The sequence below is a fragment of the Myxocyprinus asiaticus genome, chromosome 3 (assembly GCF_019703515.2).
Source record: "Myxocyprinus asiaticus isolate MX2 ecotype Aquarium Trade chromosome 3, UBuf_Myxa_2, whole genome shotgun sequence".
NCBI lineage: Eukaryota > Metazoa > Chordata > Actinopteri > Cypriniformes > Catostomidae > Myxocyprinus > Myxocyprinus asiaticus.
The window spans coordinates 46568539-46592141 of NC_059346.1; the positions used below are offsets into that span (position 1 = coordinate 46568539).

Sequence of the window (23603 nt, forward strand, 5' to 3'; positions counted from 1 at the left end):
GAGAGAGAGAGAGAGAGAGGGTGCTCACATCTAACATAGCCACATTAATGACTGTATAATAAAGTTTCAGGTCACCATCTAATCAATTTTGAAACTGATTGGACCCTTCAAAGCGCAGCAAGTGCTTTTGATATGTGTCTGTGTTTGTTCCAAAAATCCACCCCCTCCTTCATTAAACATCACTTCCTGAGGATTTGCCTCTTGAATAGTATTACACAGAATATGGCCTGAAGGCTCAGACATACGGCTAATACCACACACATAAGAACATTGAGACTGACTCTTCTGTCACAGTTAGAGGAGAAACTGGGTGTGAAAGTGTTTATCTGGGGCTTTGGGATTATCAATGAGCAAATTACCTCTGATCCAGTTGAGGGGTCTCAGGCAGACTGTGTGCTTCTGTCATCAGTGACTTAAGTCTCCCTCTCTCTCTCCAAAGCTTAGGAACAAGTGACTGCACTTTATTATGAAATAATGCATGTAGCATATTCTTAATGGCTCTTTATTGTTTCTCCTGTTTTTTCCTTTTTGATATTATGCCCCTCCCCTTTTCCTTTGGAGTGTCTGTGTGTGTTTTGTTTGAGAGAGGTGGCTCATGCTGAAAGAGAGCACTACTCCCATGAGGATTACTCTCAGTACAAGTTGTTACATTGCATTGCTCAGCGCTGGGTGACTTTTTCTTCAGCTGCACCCATGACTCTCCATACACGACTTCTACATGGATCTGGACTGTGTTTTTTCTTTGCATTGCAGACACTTTTCATGTTACAAGGTAAAGTACAGTAGATGTGCTTGTCTTAGTGTGTATGTTTGGATATGTGTCTGTCTGTCATTTTTTAACATGTAAATGTATATGTCTGTGCATTTAAATGTGGGTCAGGATTTACCTGTTGTGGGAACCACAAGGATACACTGTAAAAAGTAGTAACCTGCAATTGTTACCTTAAGTAGCTATTTACCTGATGTAACCCTTAAAATTTGTTTTGTAGGTGTAACCAGATGCATTCAGATTGATTCAGTGATTTTAAATAATATTTTTGACTTTAATATAACCAGTTAATTTAGATGTTAACACATGAAGCACATTTTTTTTAGGTTAACTCTTTTTCAGTGTAGTAAAACCTGAAACCACCTACATTGAGAGAACCAGCCAATGGTCTCCCCTATGAGGAAAACAGGTTTATAAATATACTAAATAATGTGTTCATGAAAAAATAGCGCAGAAAAAATTTCTGTGAGGGTTGGGTTTAGGGAAAGGGGATAAAAAATATTGTTAGCTCAGTATAAAAACAATGTAAATCAAAAGAAAGTCCCTGCCATGATAGACAAACCAACATGTGTGAATTTGTGTGTGTGTGTGTGTGTGTGTGTGTGTGTGTGTGTGTGTGTGTCTTTTTTGTAAAAGTGCATTATACTGAATAGTGAGTCTTCTGTTCTTTTAATCAGTGCAAAAAACCAGTGAAGTTACCCGTGACTACAATATTTAGAAAATGAGAGATGTACTGTACAGTATTTCCATTGTGTTCACTTCATTAATCTTATCTCATAAATCAAATTAAGCACATAAATCAAGCAAACACAGTTCTATGTGATGGAGCAGTCGCTAGAGCCGTTTGTATTTGACCCTTCAAGATATAATTTCATTATGCCAAATATATCTGTGTGATATGACAGTAATTCATTCAGATATCATTGTTTGCTCACAGTGCCACCTCCCAAAGCTCGCTAGCCTCATTTAGATCTAATCTTACATGCAAATACAACATTTCTGTCCAAACAGATTCCAGTGAGAAGGTTATGTAAAGTGAACCAATGCCACCAGACGAACTTTGCCTTTTAAAAAAGGACACAGAGAGCATATCAGCATAAATGAGAAATTACCATACATGAGAAATAGCCAATAACCTGTCAAAAACTATACACACATCATACAGATTCCTACTGGATAGTCTCAAAGCACAGTTGCCTGATACAGATCGCAAGTAAATCATTCCAAAGATTAGCGTGCTGGACTCAATTGCATCAATAATGCATGCAAGTAGCCTAAATGCTTTTCCTTGTTAATGTATATAATTAAAGTTTTTTGTGACGTTCCATTAATAAGGTGCAATGTACTGCATGTCAAGAACAGCATTACTAAAGAGGAACATTACATTAGGCTACCAACAACCTGTCATGGTGTAGCCAGAGGCACAGTGCAGCTAATCCCATGTGTACCAAAAGCAGGGTTTTGAACCCATGGCTGAGTGACTTGAAACCTTGGGGCTAAATTCAATCTCAGTCACTACAACCTCATCCCTGCTTTATCTGCAGGGTGAAATCCTTGGCTATTGAGAAACTGATGGTTAAAAAAAAGATATTGGTGTACATTTACTCCAAATTCCAGTCCTTTAAAGTGGCATGAGTAAACAGATTTGGCTTGCTGTAATATAGGCACATGAGCACAAAACCCTAATCAAGCTCTTATTTCTTTACTGTTCTACTTAATAAAAGTTAGTTAATGAGATTATTCTGTCATCATTTATTTATAATCCATATGACTTTCTATCCGTGGAGCACAGAATGAGATGTTATGCAGAATGCTAGCCTAAGTCACCATTCACTTTCATTACATATTTTTTTCCATACAATGAAAGTGAATGGTGACTGAGGCGGCCAGTCTGTTCTATCCTGCCTTACATCTCCTTTTGTGCTCCAAAGTGGGGGGAAAAAATCATTCTAGTTTGAAACAACATAAAGTAAATGATGACAGAATTTACATTTTTCTGTGAGTGATCCATTTAATATTTTATTAAGTTTTTAGAAATAAAAGTGGAGTTGGGTGGTGGAGGGATGCCAAAATAAACATCACAGGAGTGAGGTAAGCAGCCACGTACAGTAGGCATGCTTGTGTCGGGATTGGCAAGTTTAGATAAACAAGCTCCTCTTTTTCATTTAAAAATCCATACAACAAAATTGGAAAATATATTTTCATTGTTGTTTCTCAGTGTTCTCCATAGCTCTGAGAAAGATTTGTGTGTGTTTGATGCTTTATAGCTGACGGGTTGCGGTGTTATGCCTGTAACATCATACATGACCAGAGGTACGTGGACGTAGGCTGCTCCCGCCCTGAAGTCATCACCTGCTCCCACTCACACAAGGGCTTCAAGCATCGCTTCTGCATCAGGACCGAAAGTGGTGAGACATCCCCCACTACAACCACCCACCAGAACCCACTAGCAAATTTACAATCAATACAGCTCACACATGGGTGGAAATCTATATGGCTCAGAAGTTGCTATTTTAAAGCTCAGGAAACTTATTGGAGATTAACTTATAGAGTATGTTTCATTCAAGCATCAACTTTGTCTCAGATGTTTCCTTAGAAGAAATACAAGGAGATGCAAATGAGACAATTGTTAACAGAGCAATTATGTTAATTTGGATAGCATCATTTGGTCTTGGAAAATATGATGATAAATGATTGAGTTCATCTTGAAATATCTAACTTTGAAAGGCTGTCTTTGGTACAGTACAGTATCTCTTAGGGATGTCCCTGTCCCTATACTGGTATCGGAATCGGGTCTGATATGCGCTCATGTACTTGTACTCATGCTCTGATACCCAAAACTGATACCATCTGACATATGAATATCATTACATAAACATTCAGTGCACAAATTAAAATCACATCATGTCCTAGTGAGATTATTTTACAGCAAAAACTGGGATTAATAAATATATTGTTTGAGATAAATATATAGTTTGCATGTGCAGCACTTTAAATGCTTTGTGTGCTTGTGAATGTGTGGAGATGGTACTGTGCTGACATAAAGACACAAAATGCTCATACGTTTTAGAGCTCCTTGACTCATACACGGAAAACACCATCATGAGTATTGCGTGCTCTGAGCAGATGACAACAGGCAGAGCGCTAATTCACTTTTTAGCGTGAGGCACATACAGTACATACTAAATATTTATTATTAAATAGCTGTCTTTCGCGGTTTAAAAATCACTTTGAGTTACGTAGTGACCAGCTTTTGCAGAGTGGGAAGCTACCATCATAAGGTCAGAGCTCCTTTGTCATAACAACACACAGAAACACTTCAAAATCAAAGCTCAGCCAAAATAAAAGCTCAATCTAATTAAGGGAAAAAAGTATGACAGAAATAGATCACTACTGAATAGTTAGTTAATATTCACTGTAATACACAAATAATAATTATTATTATACTTATACACTTTATTTGACAAAAATAACTGATATGATAAATATGATATGATATGAAAAAAAAATACAATATCATGTTGAAAATTAATTGTTATACTTCCATTTGATAAATGTTTTTTTATGAATTCAGTAATTTAAACACCATTTTGATGATAAAATTGAAATACATTGTTGATATGGAATTCAGATGTTGTTACCTGAGCAGTGATCATTATGGAGAGTAATTTCTAATGAGAGTGAAAGCTTATTTCTAGTGAAAAATTAGTTATTAAATTCATAGAGAGGGTTTCGGAAATCCTTTGAGCAACAGAACTCTGGAATGATTCCTTAATCCTCCCTGTGAGACTCTCTGCGTGTAATTGTCATCACACCTTGGCAGCATAAAGAGCATTAGAGGAGGATGATCGTTGATCAGAAAAGACTGACTGAGCTCACTGTCTCTGTGGTGATCACAGTCTTCCCTTCCCCCTCCATTCAACCTGCTTTAACCTTTACTTTGAACACCTTCAGCTCCCAATCTACAATACAAGACAACACCTACTGCATAAGCTTGCACAAAGGTCTAATCCGTCATCGATTCCTTTTGACATGTTGTATTCAGTAGACTAAGCATTCCACATTAAAACAAAAAGGAGATTTACATTCTACATGTAAAAAAAAAAATATTTATATATTTACATTTATGCATTTGGCAGATGCTTTTATCCAAAGTGACTTACAGTGCCCTTATTACAGGGACAATCCCCCTGGAGCAACCTGGAGTTAAGTGCCTTGCTCAAGGACACAATGGTGATGGCTGTGGGGATTAAACCAGTTATGTGCTTTAGCCCACTATGCCACCACCACACCACCGTGTGTGTGTGTGTGTGTGTGTGTGTGTGTGTGTGTGTGTGTGTGTGTGTGTGTATATATATATATATATATATATATATATATACACACACAGAATATATTTAAACTACCATTCTTTTAGTATATTTTAGAATAATAGTAAAGACATCAAAACTATTAAATAAAACAAGTGGAAGTATTGCAAATATGTAGTAAATGTAGTCATTACTGTCGGTAGGCTAGCAAAAAAAACAAAAAAAACTTAACAGATCTGCACACTCTGGGCATCCCCTCAAACATGAGGTATCCACATGGAATGCTTTCTTAACAGTATTGGAGTTGCCATGTATGCTGCCCTACAGAGGCAAAATGCAGTTACTAACAATGACAGTGAGAAAAGTGGCTTCAAAGTTACCTGGTTTAATATGCATTTTGTAGTTACTGCAATTTTTACACTTCGTTTTCTCTGAACCTAAGCATAGCTGAGTAAAACCCAGTCATAACTCAATAAGTTGATAGCTCGATTTTGACCCAGTGTGTAGTTGTTGTGTTTTACATCTGTACAGCAGTATGCTGGGTATTTGTTGGCTGCTTTCCTTCACTATCCAGGCCAACTCATTCATTAATATATTATATATACAGTGGTGTGAAAAAGTGTTTGCCCCCTTCCTGATTTCTTATTTTTTTGCATGTTTGTCACACTTAAATGTTTCAGATCATCAAACAAGTTTAAATATTAGTCAAAGATAACACAAGTAAACACAAAATGCAGTTTTTAAATGAAGGTTGTTATTATTAAGGGAAAACAAAATCCAAACCTACATGGCCCTGTGTGAAAAAGTGTTTGCCCCACCTGTTAAAACATAACTGTGGTTTATCACACCTGAGTTCAATTTCTCTAGCCACACCCAGGCCTGATTACTGCCACACCTGTTCTCAATCAAGAAATCACTTAAATAGGACCTGCCTGACAAAGTGAAGTAGACCAAAAGATCTTCAAAAGCTAGACATCATGCCGAGATCCAAAGAAATTCAGGAACAAATGAGAAAGAAAGTAATTGAGATCTATCAGTCTGGAAAAGGTTATAAAGCCATTTATAAGGCTTTGGGACTCCAGAGAACCACAGTGAGAGCCATTACCCACAAATGGCGAAAACATGGAACAGTGGTGAACCTTCCCAGGAGTGGCCGGCCGACCAAAATTACCCCAAGAGCGCAGCGACGACTCATTCAAGAGGTCACAAAAGACCCCACAACAACATCCAAAGAACTGCAGGCCTCACTTGCCTCAGTTAAGGTCAGTGTTCATGACTCCACCATAAGAAAGAGACTGGGCAAAAATGGCCTGCATGGCAGAGTTCCAAGACGAAAACCACTGCTGAGCAAAAAGAACATTAAGGCTCATCTCATTTTTGCCAGAAAACATCTTGATGATCCCCAAGACTTTTGGGAAAATACTCTGTGGACTGACGAGACAAAAGTTGAACTTTTTGGAAGGTGTGTGTCCCATTACATCTGGCATAAAAGTAACACCGCATTTCAGAAAAAGAACATCATACCAACAGTAAAATATGGTGGTGGTAGTGTGATGGTCTGGGGCTGTTTTGCTGCTTCAGGACCTGGAAGACTTGCTGTGATAAATGGAACCATGAATTCTGCTGTCTACCAAAAAATCCTGAAGGAGAATGTCCGGCCATCTGTTTGTGACCTCAAGCTGAAGCGAACTTGGGTTCTGCAGCAGGACAATGATCCAAAACACACCAGCAAGTCCACCTCTGAATGGCTGAAGAAAAACAAAATGAAGACTTTGGAGTGGCCTAGTCAAAGTCCTGACCTGAATCCTATTGAGATGCTGTGGCATGAAATTAAAAAGGCAGTTCATGCTCGAAAACCCTCCAATGTGGCTGAATTACAACAATTCTGCAAAGATGAGTGGGCCAAAATTCCTCCACAGCGCTGTAAAAGACTCATTGCAAGTTATCGCAAACGCTTGATTGCAGTTGTTGCTGCTAAGGGTGGCCCAACCAGTTATTAGGTTTAGGGGGCAATCACTTTTTCACACAGGGCCATGTAGGTTTGGATTTTGTTTTCCCTTAATAATAACAACCTTCATTTAAAAACTGCATTTTGTGTTTACTTGTGTTATCTTTGACTAATATTTAAACTTGTTTGATGATCTGAAACATTTAAGTGTGACAAACATGCAAAAAAATAAGAAATCAGGAAGGGGGCAAACACTTTTTCACACCACTGTGTATATATATATATATATATATATATATATATATATATATATATATATATATATATATATACACTGGCAGCCAAAAGTTTGGAATAATGTACAGATTTTGCTCTTATGGAAAGAAATTGGTACTTTTATTCACCAAAGTGGCATTCAACTGATCACAATGTATAGTCAGGACATTAATAACGTGAAAAATTATTATTGCAAATTGAAAAAAAAATTCAGAATTTCTTAAACTTCTTTAAAAAAATCCTCCACGTGCAGCAATGACAGTTTTGCAGATCCTTGGCATTCTAGCTGTCAGTTTGTCCAGATACTCAGGTGACATTTCACCCCACACTTCCTGTAGTATTTGATATAGATGTGGCTGTCTTGTCGGGCACTTCTCACGCACCTTACAGTCTAGCTGATCCCACAAAATCTCAGTGGGGTTAAGATCATACCATACCATATGCATACCATAACACTCTTTTCCAATTATCTGTTGTACAATGTCTGTGTTTCTTTGCCCACTCTAACCTTTTCTTTTTGTTTCAAAAGTGGCTTTTTCTTTGCAATTCTTCCCATAAGGCCTGCACCCCTGAGTCTTCTCTTTACTGTTGTACATGAAACTGGTGTTGAGCGGGTAGAATTCAATGAAGCTGTCAGCTGAAGACATGTGAGGCTTCTATTTCTCAAACTAGAAACTCTGATGTACTTATCCTCTTGTTTAGTTGTACAACTGGCCTTCCACATCTCTTTCTGTCCTTGTTATTTATATATATATATATATATATATATATATATATATATATATATATATACACACTACCGGTCCAAAGTTTTGAAACACTTACTCGTTCTTTATTATAATTTTTTTTTCTTCACATTTTAGAATAATAGTAAAGTCATCAAAACTATGGAATAACATAAATGGAACTATGGGAATTATGTTGTGACTAAACAAAATCCAAAATAAATCAAAACTGTTTTATATTTTAGCATCTTCAAAGTAGTCACCCTTCGCCTAGAATTTGCAGACATGTACTCTTGACATTTTCTCAATCAGCTTCTTGAGGTATCACCCTGGGATGCTTTTTAAACAGTATTGAAGGAGTTCCCATCTATGTTGGGCACTTATTGGTTGCTTTTCTTTATTCTTTGGTCCAAGTCATCAATTTCAAAAAGTTTTTATTTATTTATTTTATTACATTTTAGTTTTATAATTAAATAAATTAATATGTTGGCACAATTATATTTTTGTCTACAAAACTAATTTCAAACATTTAAGCATACGCCTTCAGATCAAAAGATTTTAAAGGTCATGAGAAACATTTCAGTCAAGCGTTTCAAAACTTTTGACTGGTAGTGTATATAAAATTTAAACATTAGATTTGTAAATTCAAGATTCATATGTTGGCAGAATTTTTATTTGTCTACAAAACTAATTTCAAGCATTTCAGCAGGCTTTAGATCAAAAGGTTTTTAACATCATGAGAACATAAAACCAGTCAAGTGTTTTTCAAACTTTTGTCTGGTAGTGAATTTAATATTACATACATTACTGTCTTTGTTCCATTTAAAAAATAAAAAAATTAAAAAAAAAAATGTGAAAAGTGTGACAGTATTATTAAAAACATGAAAAGTGTAACAGTATTAAAGACCCAAATGACACTGACAAGCAAAGGCAGACTCCAAAACAAACAGTTTCCAAGAGAGGTGACAGGCTGACACAGTCAATTGATAAGGCTGATAAGAGCATTTAGACAGTGATCATCAGGGATTTCTCTCTCGCTCTCTCAGCGGTCAGTCATAATCCTCCAGAGTTATCCACTTTCACAATTTGAGCCAGCTCTGCCTCCCTCCACAACTCAGCATGTCTCAAAGGCCTGTCACATGACTCAGCCCTGAGCAAGTTTTCATGCTACTTGTTTTATTTTTTTTATTATGGCCCGATCCATTTTTGCTTTTAGTTAAAGAAATGCTGCAGGATGAATAAAAGTAAAGCTGGACTGACAGCATCTGTGGCATGCTGTAGATTACCACAGACAACGATGTTGACTAATCCTTCAAAATTTGCATTTACAATAGTTTACATGAAAGTCTGTGTGGCAAAGCAGTAAATAAATAAATAAAAGCAGAAATGTGCAGGTAAGCAGCTGTGGACAGGATATATAAACAGATTTTTTACTAACCATTTCAGGTATCCTTGATTGTATAATATTAAAGTGATCAGGTTTACCAGCTTTACATATTCATCATGACAAGAGTTGAAAATTGGATTTACCTTTGCACAGACAATACATTTTTCATAGCAATACCACTTCCAAGTCTTGTGGCCATACTCTGGAAACTGTATGTACAGTTGAAGTCAGAAGTTTACATACACTTAGGTTGAAGTCATTAAAACTAATTTTTTAACCACTCAACAGATTTCATATTAGCAAACTATAGTTTTGTCAAGTCATTTAGGACATCTACTTTGTGCATGACACGAGTCATTTTTCCAACAATTGTTTACAGACAGATTGTTTCACTTTTTATTGAATATATCACAATTCCAGTGCGTCAGAAGTTTACATACACTAAGTTAACTGTGCCTTTAAGCAGCTTGGAAAATTCCAGAAAGTGATATCAAGTCTTTAGGCAATTAGCCAATTAGATTCTGATTGACTAATTGGAGTCAATTTGAGGTGTACCTGCAGATGTATTTTAAGGCCTAACTTCAAACTCAGTGCCTTTTTGCTTGACATCATGGGAAAATCAAAATAAATCAGCCAAGACCTCAGAAATAAAATTGTGGTCCACCACAAGTCTAGTTCATCCTTGGGAGCAATTTCCAAATGCCTGAAGGTACCACATTCATCTGTACAAACAATAGTATGCGAGTATAAACACCATGGGACCAGGCAGCCATCATAACGCTCAGGAAGGAGCAGGCACGTGCACACATAGACATCAAAGGGGGCTTGAGCACCTGCCCTTTTTCTTCCTTGAGAGAAAGTGCCCTTTTTTCTGGGGTGCTTTTTTATATATATATATATATATATATATATATATATATATATATATATATATATATATATATATATAAATTAATATATATTTATTCCTGTTTTCGCACAGCTTCCCTGTCAAACAAATATATTTATTGAATAAAAAATCAAAATATCAGGTCGGGAGATGAGACTTGGTCAAGTTCCGATGCCCTCTCCCTCCCTCCCTCCCTCCCTCCCTCTCTCTCTCTCTCTCTCCCCTCCGCCTCTCCGCACAGCAGTGCAGCACACATCGGCACGTCAGACACGCAGACAGGCAGACAGGCAGGCACCAGCCCCTCCCAGCTCCAATCCCAGTTGTGTTTTTCTTGGCTTGTGTGGAGGTGAGTGGTGATGAACAAAAGACTAAGCTACCAGTGCCTCGACTTTTCAGCTAATTAGCCAAAAGACAAATATAGTTAACTTGTGTCTTGCTAACATGCATGATTCATACTAGCTAATGTAATAAGTTAGCTAAAGGTTAGCTAAGGCAATATATCATGGCCATACAGGCTAATGTACTGTACTTAATGGAGACACTACAGGTGAATACAGTAAAATTTGTGTCTAATAACGTCATCACAATCACCACATTGATAAGCAAATTAGGCGTTAACTACTTAAAATGCGCTAATTTGCATACATTTGACAAGGCACTGCAGGTGCTCTTGTGATAAACCTAGTGAATACTAAAGAAGACCATGGTCTCAGTGTGAACTGATTATTTTGTAGAAATCTGTTGAGTATGAAACAATTGTATGAGGGAATTAAAATAAACTGGTAAGGAAGTCAGAGTTGTGTTAATATATTTAACGTTTTGTTAAAAAAAAATGGTTAAATAAATAATTATGAGAAGTGCCCTTTTTTTCCACTTGAGCCCCTGCCCCCCAAAATGTCTGTGCACATCCCTGGGAAGGAGTCACATTCTGTCTCCTAGAGATGAACGTAGTTTGGTGCGAAAAGTGCAAATCAATCCCAGAACAACAGCAAAGGACCTTGTGAAGATGCTGGAGGAAACAGGTAGACAAGTATCTATATCCACAGTAAAACGAGTCCTATATCGACATAACCTGAAAAGCTACTCAGCAAGGAAGAAGCCACTGCTCCAAAACCGCCATAAAAAGCCAGACTACAATTTGCAAGTACACATGGGGACAAAGATCTTACTTTTTGGAGAAATGTCCTCTGGTCTGATGAAACAAAAATGGAACTGTTTGGCCATAATGACCATTGTTATGTTTGGAGGAAAAAGGGTGAGGCTTGCAAGCCGAAGAACACCATCCCAACCAAGAAGCATGGGGGTGGCAGCATCATGTTGTGGGGGTGCTTTGTTGCAGGAGGGACTGGTGCACTTCACAAAATAGATGGCATCATGAGGAAGGAAAATTATGTGGATATATTGAAGCAACATCTCAAGACATCAGTCATGAAGTTAAAGCTTGGTCGCAAATGGGTCTTCCAAATGGACAATGACCCCAAACATAACTCCAAAGTTGTGGCAAAATGGCTTAAGGACAACAAAGTCAAGGAACTGGAGTGGCCATCACAAAGCCCTAACCTCAATCTGATAGAAAATTCCAGCAACTTATTGTGAGAAGCTTGTGGAAGGCTACCCAAAACATTTGACCCAAGTTAAACAATTAAAATTCACTAAGCGTATCACTATAAACATAATTTATGACTGTTTTTGAGTGAAAATCTGCATCTGAAAAGCTGTCTGCAAAGTTAAGTGCAGTGAGATTTTTTATTTTTATTTTTTATTTTTTTGCTAATAGCTAAACTTTTTAAAAGAAAGAAATATTAATAGAGGAAGAGTATTGTTTTTTGTTTTCAATATGTTTAAAATAATGTACACACAATCTTCTCATATCAGTCTTAGAGAAAAAGCTTCAAAAGTTGAAGGCTGCCATGTTGAGATCATATAACCAGCCGAATAGTACTCGATTTATCTCAGTAATCTCTTGTAATTAAAGCTTGGAATGACAGCAAGGTCAGCACTACAAAAACTACAAATTTCCTGAGTTCACATTTAACTTGATTTGAACCAAGAGCATTCCTTTAATCAGCAGTGTCATGCCCATTCAAACTGAGGGGGCACATGCCCCTAAAGATTTTTGAGCCAAGAGGATTTTGAATGGATTATTTGAAATTGCAAAAATGTATGCACCTTCGATAATTACATTAAATGTAAATTATTGCATGTAAAAAAGAATGTCTGTGGCAGAAATCTTCCTACACCTGTCTAAATTTTGTCAGTTGTATTATTCCTCTTTTGTAAGTCACTTTCGATAAAAGCGTCTGACAAATGAATAAATGTAAATGTAGTCTGATTTAATCAGTCGCTCCTTGTTCCCTATATTGTGCAGCAATCACTGTATATGGAATAGCGAACGAGTAAGCGATTTCACATCTAGGCTGAGTTCTTTTTGTGGTTAAACCATTTAATGGAGAAGTAACACACTCATGGAGAAATACAAACCATTTTATTTAGTTAATTTTCTTACATTTAATAGCTATCACTTAACACGGAATGCAATATTTCCAGTAATTTCCTCATTCAGAGATAGCCACATGTTTTCATTCTCTATTTAGCTGAAGCAGTTGCGTTTGTGCTGGTGCCTTTTGCACCAACTCTCGTGTTGTGTATGGAAAATGCCCACACAAAAGTGGTGGCAAGAACACAAAAAAGTGACATAAATCCACCTGAAGTTGTCAGAAATGCACTCTACCTCATAAAATGTAACCAAATACAAACATGACTGATACACATATATTGAAAAACAGCTGCAAATGTAATTGTTTCCTTAAAAAGTAAGTGCGATACTGTGTGTGTGTGTGTGTGTGTGTAGGCGGGTTTTGGTGGTTTATGAGGACTTTTTTTTTAGGTTACAAACTGGTAATTACAAGGGTATTATACTATAAATGTGGTTTATGAGGACATTTCTAGTGTCCCATAATTCAAATCGCTTAAAAAACATACTAAACTATGTTTTTTTTTTTTATTTAATTTTTTTTAATGTAAAAATGCAGAAAGTTTTTTGTGAGGGTTAGGTTTAGGGGTAGGGGATATAATCTATATATAAAAATCATTATGTCTATGGAGAATCCTTATAAGGATTGTCACGCCGTGTGTGTGTGTGTGTGTGTGTGTGTGTGTGTGTGTGTGTGTGTGTGTGTGTGTGTGTGTGTGTGTGGGCAGGTTTAAGTGGTTTACGAGGACGTTTTTTTAGGTTACAAACTGGTAATTACAAGGTTCTTATGCTATAAATGTGGTTTATGAGGACATTTCTAGTGTCCCCATAATTCAAATCGCTTAAAAAACATACTAAACGATGTTTTATTGAAAATGTAAAAATGCAAAAAGGTTTCTGTGAGGGTTAGGTTTAGGGGTAGGGTTAGGGTTAGGGGATAGAATCTATCATTTGTACAATATAAAAATAATTATGTCTATGGAGAGTCCTCATAATGATAGCTGCACCAACATGTGTGTGTGTATTTGTATTTATTACAGACTTTGGTGCCCTCTCAAAAAAAAATAGGTGCATGACGCCCCTGTCTCATTGTGACCTGCATCGAGTCATGCTTTCGATTAAAATTGGGGGTAAACCATCTGAAGGTGATTTTCTGTAACCCAGCATGTGGTTTGGTCAAAAACATTTGTTTTGTTTGTGTGCTTTCAGTTGCATTGGGCATCATGCTGACCAGTGGCTGCGCAACATCACGCCACTGCCACACGGAGGAGCTGCCAGGAGTCAAGATCCACTGCTGCGACTCTGATCTGTGCAACAGCGCCATCCGCTGGCAAAAACACACACTGCTGCCTATTTGCTCATTGACGTTTGCTTTGTTGCTACAAATGGTGGTGCTGTCGACGAAATAAATTTGCACTTTGAACTTTGCAAATCACGACAGCTACCCTTTCTGCCTATTGCAAGTCATTAAAAGAAGGGTCTTAAAAAAAATTAATCTGTGAACACAGACTCTGGTATTTTGTATTGTGTTAATCACACAAGTATTCAGTGTGCAAAATTAAATTAGTTGTTGTGTAATAGTTCTTCATGTATCATATTTTATCATAAGCTTATAGTTCTCTTTGGATCTACATGGACTGGGCTACATGGTAGTGTTATACTGATAATTTATAAAACTCACCCTAAGCCTGATAGGAACTTTTCTAACAATTGTTCAGCCAAAGAATGAAATAAGAGGTTGATGATGTTTACATTTATATTTATTTTATGGGATGAACCTTTATATGCCTTTTCGGGAATTGTATATACAGTGTGGGATGTTTTGTGTGTTAATTGACTGGTTGTACATCAAATGGCCTAATTCCTCGGTTAGAAGGAATGGCAGCTACTCCAGAGTACAGCCCAATATATTTATTGTGAAGAAAGAATCATAAGATGTGTGAATGTATGGTGTAAGTATGGTTTCTGTGAGAAAAACAGAAATAAACATGATACATATTTGTACATATGCTAAGCAACCATACAGCAATGTAATAATACTGGTAACAAATAGTATATAAGTTTAGAAACTTGGTTATACAGCAGTGAACAAGAACATCTATCTATCTAATATGATCGCAAAATGCTGACATATTAAAGCAAGCAAGTCTTTCTCTGCTGCTGCTAATGAGCAGTGTCAGGTTACATCAGCAAGAGATCTCTGCATGGTGACTTGCAGGTTCGCTCGTTATAATACTGAAGCGCTTGTAATACTGATTAAGCACGAAATTACCTTTTCGTTCATATTTATATTATAAAGAATAAACTTGTGACGATAAACAAACACTTTGATATAACTGATTATTCGTCGAGTAATTACCATTTAAATGTTTCTGAGGTAAAATTAAATTATGCTACATGCCAACACACTTTAAAACATATTTGGACAGTGATAAATATTATTACTTACTTCGTCATAAATGCGCAGCAACACCACACAACGAAAAAAAAAACAGACTTTTTAAACAAATAAAGACGAAGCCAGGAGACTGTGTAACTCTCACACGATGACTGAGAACTGAAAATCTCTCTCACTGAATCGTGTCTAGTGCTCCAAGCTACAGAAGATGGCAGTGTTTCTCAAAATCTTGACACATACATAAACGACACAGCAGAGATTGTGTGGTGCTCAGTCCACTGTGTTCACCGTAGTTAGATCTATGAACCAAGCCTGACTAGTACAATTTATTTTTTTAATTATAGGCCTATTCATTCTTTGCCAGGTATGATGTTTGTGATATGTGTATAGCTTATTCTTCATATGGGTCCTTTGCAGAGGTGACAAAGATTCAGAGAACATTTAAAGAGCAAAAATGTCTTATGGTGAAAGCTCTTATGAAAATAAATGAGAAAAGATACTCGGAGGCTCATGGCTATGTTTTGATTTGTTTAATCCAGCCTTTGAGAAAGCACAGGTAGAGAGAACCATTTCTCCCACAGAGTGCAGAAAGAAGTGTTTCATCTTTTAACTCTCCTCATGATTCATCCAAAAATTAGCAGAGAGAGAGATTGCTGAGACAGGTTTGAAAGCTGGCGTATGAAATAAGAAAGGCAGCTTGAGTATACACTCCTGCCAAACTCTCTTAAAGCATTGCACAGCCTATGAGAAGCAGAGCTAATGAACGGTGAAGCACTAGCTGTACTCAGTGTGGTAGCATACAGAACTCTCCCCTACAGTTTAACTTCTGCTGTAATGTTTCTTTGACACTGAAAGTCTGAAAGGAGTGGAACGGCCTAACTATACCCCACACTAATTAATGAGTATTATGCCTTTGTTTATGCACGTTGACTAATATTTGAAGTCCAAAAGCATATCCTCTCACAGTCTTTGTGAAAAATGTTTTTTGATTCCTCTGAATTAGGTGGCTTTTGAGTGGTTTTGTTTAATATTCAAGATCAAGTGGAGAAAAAAATGTGAATAAAATAAATGTGAATGCTGAGACAAGAATTAAGCTATACTAATTCTCTCAAATGTAATTCATGGCTCACTGCACATTATAAATGATAACTGACAAGTGAATATGTTTGTTCATTTTACCAAGCAAAATGCCTCACTAATTAAAGTACACGTTTCATTGTGGGTGAGAGTTATGATATTAAAATGAATGCTGTATTGTTGTAGTAGTCAATATTTTGTTGTAGAAATCAAATTGACATCCTTAATCTTACCTAGATTTTTAACTTAAAAAAAAAAAAAAAAATTCCATTCCCCATCTGACATTTTTGCTTCAATTCACATCTGATCACCTTTCCCTCTAGCACTACTGATACTGTAGCACGTTGCACAAGCAACCTCCAAGATAGGAGATCTGGTTCTATGGGAATCAGCGAGTAATTTCATTTACATAAACAATGATGAATGCAATTTGGAGGTTGCATTTAAACCCTAAAATTACATTTTTACTCCCCTGATGGTTAGGTTGAGGGTTGGGGTTTGTGTTGTGGGTAGTTAATAAAACATGCATTCCACATCAATATATTAAATCGTTTACAGTTAAAAATACAACTCACTTTTGGTGCCACTCTGTGGACATTTCACTTGGATACTTGAGCTCATATGTCCATACGTTCAGCAACACTTCCAACTTTGGCCACTGGGAGGCAGGGATTACAATTTCACAGTCTGATTTCAGCAACAGAACTTTCAACCTACTGATGCCGATTAGAACTTCTTAGCCATGGGGTCAATGTTTAGGCAAACCCAGAAGGCTAATTCACCATTGGAATCCCTTGGGACTATCCTATGTTTTTTTTATATAATAATAATAATAATTATTATTATTATTATTATTATTATTATTTATAAGTAAAATAATGTCTGTGGTAAACACTACTTGAAGATACTTGGACATTTTGTTCTACAACATAAATTACACACAGCCATACTGTATAAAATTCCCCACTTCATGCATGTTGTTTAGTTTTGGCGCATACATTTTAAAGTTTCAGTTTGGGAGCTTTATTGTCTGCTGGCTTTCCTGTTTATTTGTTTAAAAATCTGTTTTCCTTTGTGTGGTGTTACACCATAAATACACCTTACATACACATTCTTTATTCACAATAAACATTTGGACCTTACTTTGGAGGAGCTGCTATTCTTTCTGACAGAAGAATTAGAAAAGTTGGTTTACAACTAGTACATTAACGCACAGAAACATCCCACAAGTTGGTCCTTCGAGCCGGATAGTAGCTGCGCCATGGCTGTGTCCAAAGATTTCTACAAAGGAGAACAAGTGCCAGATCCCCATCCAAGTCATACATGGCGGGTGCTCAACATACTTGGAGGATTTTTTTCTTGGCTATCCACCTACAAGTCATTTCCATCCTTCATCAGTAGATGTCGCTCCAGGTACACCTCATACAAGCCAGGACCAGGGACTATACTCGTGATCCTGGGGGAAAATACTTTGAAAGTGAAAAGCTGCACCACTTGGAGTCATGTTGGAGGTATTTAAGAAATGAGATGAGAGAGCTTCAGATCACAATGGACAGTGCTAGACAGACACCTTCTGTATCTAGATCTCCTGTTTATGGGCATTACAGAAGCCTCCCTCACATTGAAATCAGTCATCCTGAATTAGAGCCCCCTACTCTAGCATTGTCCCCACGCAGTGAAATACATTATGAGGAACACTTTACCATGAGCCTCCTATGAAACAGTGGCCATAACAAAGGATGCAGCCAACCCTGCCACCACCTAATCTAGCTTGTGTGGTATCTCTGCCGGGCCACAGCCTCAAAGACAGTCTGCCGAACTCCCAAGGACAGTCTCATGGCCACAGCGTCAATCAGCTGCTGTGCAGCCTGCGCACACTCAAGTGCAGCCACAGCACCAGCCAGCAGCTGTGCAGCCAGCACTTGTTCCATTGCAGCTACAATATCAGCAGCCAATGTCAGCCCCAGTCAAGCCTATACCGGCTCAGCCAGTGATGCAATTTTAATGTCCTTACCAGTCACTGCCCCTGCCTCAACCTCCTCTTCCTAGAGCACAAGTATTATTACCCAGCGGACCCTGTGGTACCAGGACTGATGGAAATGGCCATTGCATCCTCCTATGAAATACCCAAACCTAAGCTGTCAGTATTCTCATCAGGAAAGGAGAGTGACTTCCTCATGCTCAAAAAAGGACTAGACAGTATCCTTGGCCAGCACAGACATTTAACCGAGGACTAAAAGTATAAGGTGATGTTGGATCAATTAAAGCTGCCTGCTGCCTATCAGCTAGCCAAAAGGTATGTCAACAGCCCATTTCCCTACATGAGTGCTATGCAGGCTCTAGAGCAGAGGTATGGTCAACAAAGGCAGTTAATTCAGAGTGAGCTAAGATCTATTCTGAATGAACCAGCTATTTGGCCAGGTGATGCTCAAGGATTTGAGGACTTTGCAGCAGCTGTTAACACATTGGTGGGCATGCAGACATTTCTAGGTCAGAACTGCAATCTGAATCCCATATGACACCTTACTGACTAAACTTCCTGTCAACTATAGAGACTCATTCATAGAATACTGTTTCAACCAACGCATCATTGAGAGTGAAAGGCTCAGGCCAGAAAAATATCTAGCTGTGCTACCGGGTCAGTTCATGCAGAGCCCCCTCATTAAAAGCAGAGACCCTTTTCTCATTCTAGAGCCAAGACAGCTACAATATTCATCACCAGCGAACAGCCCAGACCCACCAATTTGCCAAGTAGCTCCCTCACAGACACTAAACTGGCAGTTACAGATAAAAAAGTGGGACTGATTTAAGCCCCTTTGTCACTACTGAAACAACCATGAGCACTACATCAATGCTTGTGCAGCCTTCTATGAGCTGAGTCAAAGAGCAAGCTGGATTAAAGAGCACAATAAATGCTGGAGGTGTGGTCAAGGTCACAAACAAGAAAGCTGCACACTCAAAAAAAAACCTGCTTCACATATGGGGGGACTTCACCTGCCTGTTCTGCATGAAGTTGCTACTATGGTGGAGAACCAAAGCATACTCACAAAGAGCATAGCCCCTGTTCAGGTTTATGTAGATCAGGCAAGTCATTCAGGCAGAGTGATGCTGAAAGTTATTCCAGAGAGGCTCTGCAGTGGTAAAAGATTCATGGACACACATGCAGTGTTAGATGATGGTTCAGAATGAATAATTATTCTGCAGCAGTCAAGCATCTTGATCTGAAAGGATCTGAGGAAACTCTGACACTTAGAACAAGATGACATGATCTTGTTCAGCTGAGAGGAACCACAGTCTCCTTTGAGGTGTCAGCCCTGTCACACCCCAGTGTGAAACATTATATTCAAAGAGCATTCACAGCTGAAGAGCTCAACCTGGCAGAGCAATCTTGCCCTGTGGACTTTCTGAAATAGAGATATGGACACTTATGAGATGAACCATTGTGAGGATTCGGATCTCTGGCCAGTCTACCCTTCAGTAGCAATTGAGGATTCTGTGGAGCTCCAGACATCCTCTTACTATGGTAATGACCCTGCATATCACACCCTTTCACCAGATAATGGCAAATCATGAGATGATCTTATAACCCAGGATCAGACAGTGCATGGGGTGGCAATACCTCCCATGCCTGCCACAGCCCAAATAGAGACTGAAATGGCTTCTCCCAATACAGAGACACTGTGTTATGCAACAATCGGTGGGACAAACCAGGGCATGATTATTCCCACTTTGCTCCTTATGGGACAGCGAAATACCCCTCTACCTCCTGCAGTGAATGGACCCAGCAACCTGTGGGGGAAGTGAAACTACAGACTACGGATAAGTGATTGCAGATCACTTGTGGACTAATCTCACCATCATACAGGCTGTCCTGATTGTATGCTCTCATTTGCCCAAAGTCTGGTGTCCATTCAGACAGTCAACAAGGTTTTGCCTGGCAATGATGACAGGTTAAGAGCTATGGACATTAAGTGCAATGCATATGTCCACCAGTTGCAAAACTTAGTGAACTACCTGAAATGCCTAAAGATTAGGTCACAGCACTATTAATTCAGCTAGTATATTTTGTGGACTTACAAATTTCCAATGTAAATTTGTCGGGCAGCTGTTCAAAATTCCCCATTTCACGCATGCACGAGGTAAAGCATTCTGTTTATTTTGACACAAGCTTTGTGAAGGTGTAACACAGTCTGCTGGCTTTCCTGTTTATTTGTTTAAAAAGTCTGTTTTCCTTTGTGTGGAATTGCTGTGCATTTTTGACAACAAAAAAAAACATACACCATACATACACATTATTTATTCACAATGAACATTTGGACCTTACTCTGGAGTAGCTGCTATTCTTTCTGACAGAAGAATTAGATCAGTTGGTGTACAATCAGTACATTAACACACATACATCCCACACATACCTCAAACGTGAAGTCTGAAGCCTCTGTACTTTAAAAAATATATGTTGCTAACAAGTTGCTAAATAAGGACCACAACTTCCACAAGCATGAGAGTGTATGTGCTAGACGAAAAGATAAGCCATTGTGGTCCTTATCTAGCAACTTAGAAGCAACATACTTTTGTTTCATCGTTCTCAGACCAGCAGTTAAGAATTAGGAATTAAATTTCTTGAAAAAGAAAAGAACAAGAGAAAACTCCCATCTTCCTTTCTAACTAAAACAAAAGAAAAACCATTACAAAATGAACAGGCACTCACATCCCTACAGATCTTCCAACTTCAATTTTAACTTAAAGCATAACTGTCAAATAGACAAAATAACGCTACATCCACAAGTCAATGTACACAACAGAACATTGCAAACAAACAGCAGTACCATTAGCTGTATGCAAAAGCCTGTGGAGGCAAATCTCTTAGTGTGTATATGGCGTCTGTTGGCTTTTTATCCTGGCACCATCCTCCCACTGGTCAATCACAATAGGATGACTCCATGATAGCAATTGGAAACAGGTGGTAACAATCAGTACCTGTAAGAGGAAAACAGGAGGAGCAACAGAAAAGGTGAAGAGTAACGAAAACAGTAGACCCCAAAGAGATTGCCAAATTAACCTTATAAAATGTTGTAAATGTACAGGTTTTGCTACAAGATGCAGCTGAGCAGATATCTGAAAGTGCCACCCACTTAAATGCTGCCCAAGATGCAGCAATACTTCTGGTGGAACGAGTAACCAGTTTTTACATTCTCTGAACTGGAATATTCTGACAAGAATATGCATGAGCAATCATGTCCACTATCCAGTGAGACAAACGCTGCTTAGATACTGGCTAACCAAGACTCTTTTTTTATTCTAACACAAATAACTGTGTATGTGAAAGTCGCTCAGACTGAGTTTTCTTCAAGTAACCACATAATGCCCTGACAGGACACAAAATGGGAATATCCAGTCCCATACACAAGTAAAGTGGGTCTGGCGGAAAAGCCTCCAGATCATTCGCTTGATTGACTGTACCTTGTTTAAGCACTTTTGGTAAATAGGCTGGATTGGGCCAAAGAGAGACCCCAGCATCATCTGCTTTCCACCTTAAGGCCATCTTAACTGACAGACATAATGTATCTTACCCACCCTCTTGGCTGAGCAAATAGCAAGAAGAAAATTACTGTTTTCCATGTTAGTGACTTGAAGTCAGTCTGTTCCAAATGTTCAAACTGTGCTTGTGTTAGAGATTGTAACATCACAATGAGATCCCAAGATAGTTATCTTAATACTTTTCTCAGGTATAGGTGGTACGAACTGAGAAACTGGGCCACCAAAAGGTGCTTTCCTACCTTCATACTGTGAAAATGGGAAATTACTGTGATGTAAATCTTGTATTAGTCTTCCTTCCTTCCTGAGTCCAAGAGAGACTGAAGAAAGCAAAGAACAGTGCTGATCCCACATCTATCAGGATTCAGCTGTTGATCGTGGCACCATGCCAGAAAAGTTCACATTTTGTCAGTATAGCTATCCCATGTACAGGATGCTTTGGAGTTACTTATAGTCCTTAGAACTGCCTCATCTAAGTCCGGAGTGGGGTACTGAGAAGAGGCCGAACCCAAAGTTGTAGCATGGCCAGATTTGTCCCTCTACTTGGGAAAGGAGGTCTTCTCTTACTGGTAATGGCTCTGGACGGCCCTGGACCACAAGAAGAAGTGAAGGAAACCAAAGTCTTTTTGGCCATCTGGGAGCAAATTGTTGATTTTTGGCAGGGGGGGGGGGGTATAACAACCCTTCCGGCCACTCTTGAGACAGTTCATCTAGCCACAGGTGGCCTCCCTGACCACTCAGAGAAAACCATATTCTGCTATGGGTTGTCTCAGCTGAAGTGAACAGATCGGTCTTGGCTCTCCCAAACCATGTCCACATGAGACGCAAGACTTCTGGGTGTAGACTCAATTCTCCTTGAAGTGGTCTAGTCCGGGAAAGGAGATCGGCCACCTGATTCACCACACTGGGTATTTATGCTGCCTTGTGTGAGGCGAGTTTCGGAAAGGCCCAGAATAAAAGTTTCCTTGTCACCTGAATACAACACAGTGACTTGTTACCACCTCGGTGATTGATATGATACACCGTTGACATGTTATCCATCCTTACTAGACCATGCTTGTTCTGTTTGAGGGGAAAAAGAGCTTTTAATGACACATGAACAGTGCCATGCCTGTTCGGCTGTATCCAATACAGACTGGGAATCGGGATGAAAGACCCGTCCTGGCATGACCAGCATATTATTTAGTTCATTTTGTATAGTCTCAGGCAAAAATGTCTGGGCAAGCCAGATCTGCCTGCAGGCCAAAATCATTGAAGAAATAGGTGCTCTGATATTTCTGGTAAGCTGCGAAAGAGAGCAGCCCTGATTAGACCCATGATTTCACCTTTTGTCTGAATTAACCACTTTCCTCAAAGTGGCTAAAACTATTGCCAGTGCATTACCAGACCGGGTCGCACTTGTGGCTGCATTTTAAGCCTGGTGTGCCAGGTGATCAGTCTTCTGACATTCTCTTCCAGGGCAGCATGGATTGTCAGTAATTCGATCTGGAACTATGGTATAAGAGTTCTACAGGAGGCATGTTACCCATACCACTTTCAGGAGCATACTGTACCTTAGCTAGTCTCCTGCAATCGGCAATAAACTGGAGTGTGGTGTTGGGATTGTTACATGCTTTTCTTAGCATTTAAGAATAAACCTTGGCCTCAGGCACAATAATAGATGTTTGCCTATGGGAAATACCTGCCCACACCCCCTGTGCTGGTGCAGTTTTTGTGGCTTTCCCAAATTCTTGCCACGTTAAGAATATCGGGTGAGAATGATCAAATGTGCACTACCATCATCTGAAGTGCAAGAACTAGATTCATCCTCCAGCTC

General features: G+C 38.6%; 1 protein-coding gene across 1 annotated transcript; it reads left to right on the top strand.

Moving 5' to 3' along the window:
* Nucleotides 1-629: 629 nt before the first annotated feature.
* On the top strand, nucleotides 630-15012 carry LOC127417729 (uncharacterized). The gene is made up of 3 exons (XM_051657917.1): nucleotides 630-772; nucleotides 3037-3177; nucleotides 13987-15012. Exons 1-3 carry the CDS (start codon nucleotides 694-696, stop codon nucleotides 14184-14186), a joined length of 420 nt encoding a protein of 139 aa, XP_051513877.1. The 5' UTR covers nucleotides 630-693; the 3' UTR covers nucleotides 14187-15012.
* Nucleotides 15013-23603: the final 8591 nt, after the last annotated feature.

Excerpts from the sequence above, each read along its gene's own strand:
- LOC127417729 (XM_051657917.1), top strand. The coding sequence starts at position 694 with ATGACTCTCCATACACGACTTCTACATGGATCTGGACTGTGTTTTTTC. Across the intron at positions 773-3,036 it reads GACACTTTTCATGTTACAAG|CTGACGGGTTGCGGTGTTAT; the intron begins GTAAAGTACAGT and ends GATGCTTTATAG. Across the intron at positions 3,178-13,986 it reads CTGCATCAGGACCGAAAGTG|TTGCATTGGGCATCATGCTG; the intron begins GTGAGACATCCC and ends GTGTGCTTTCAG.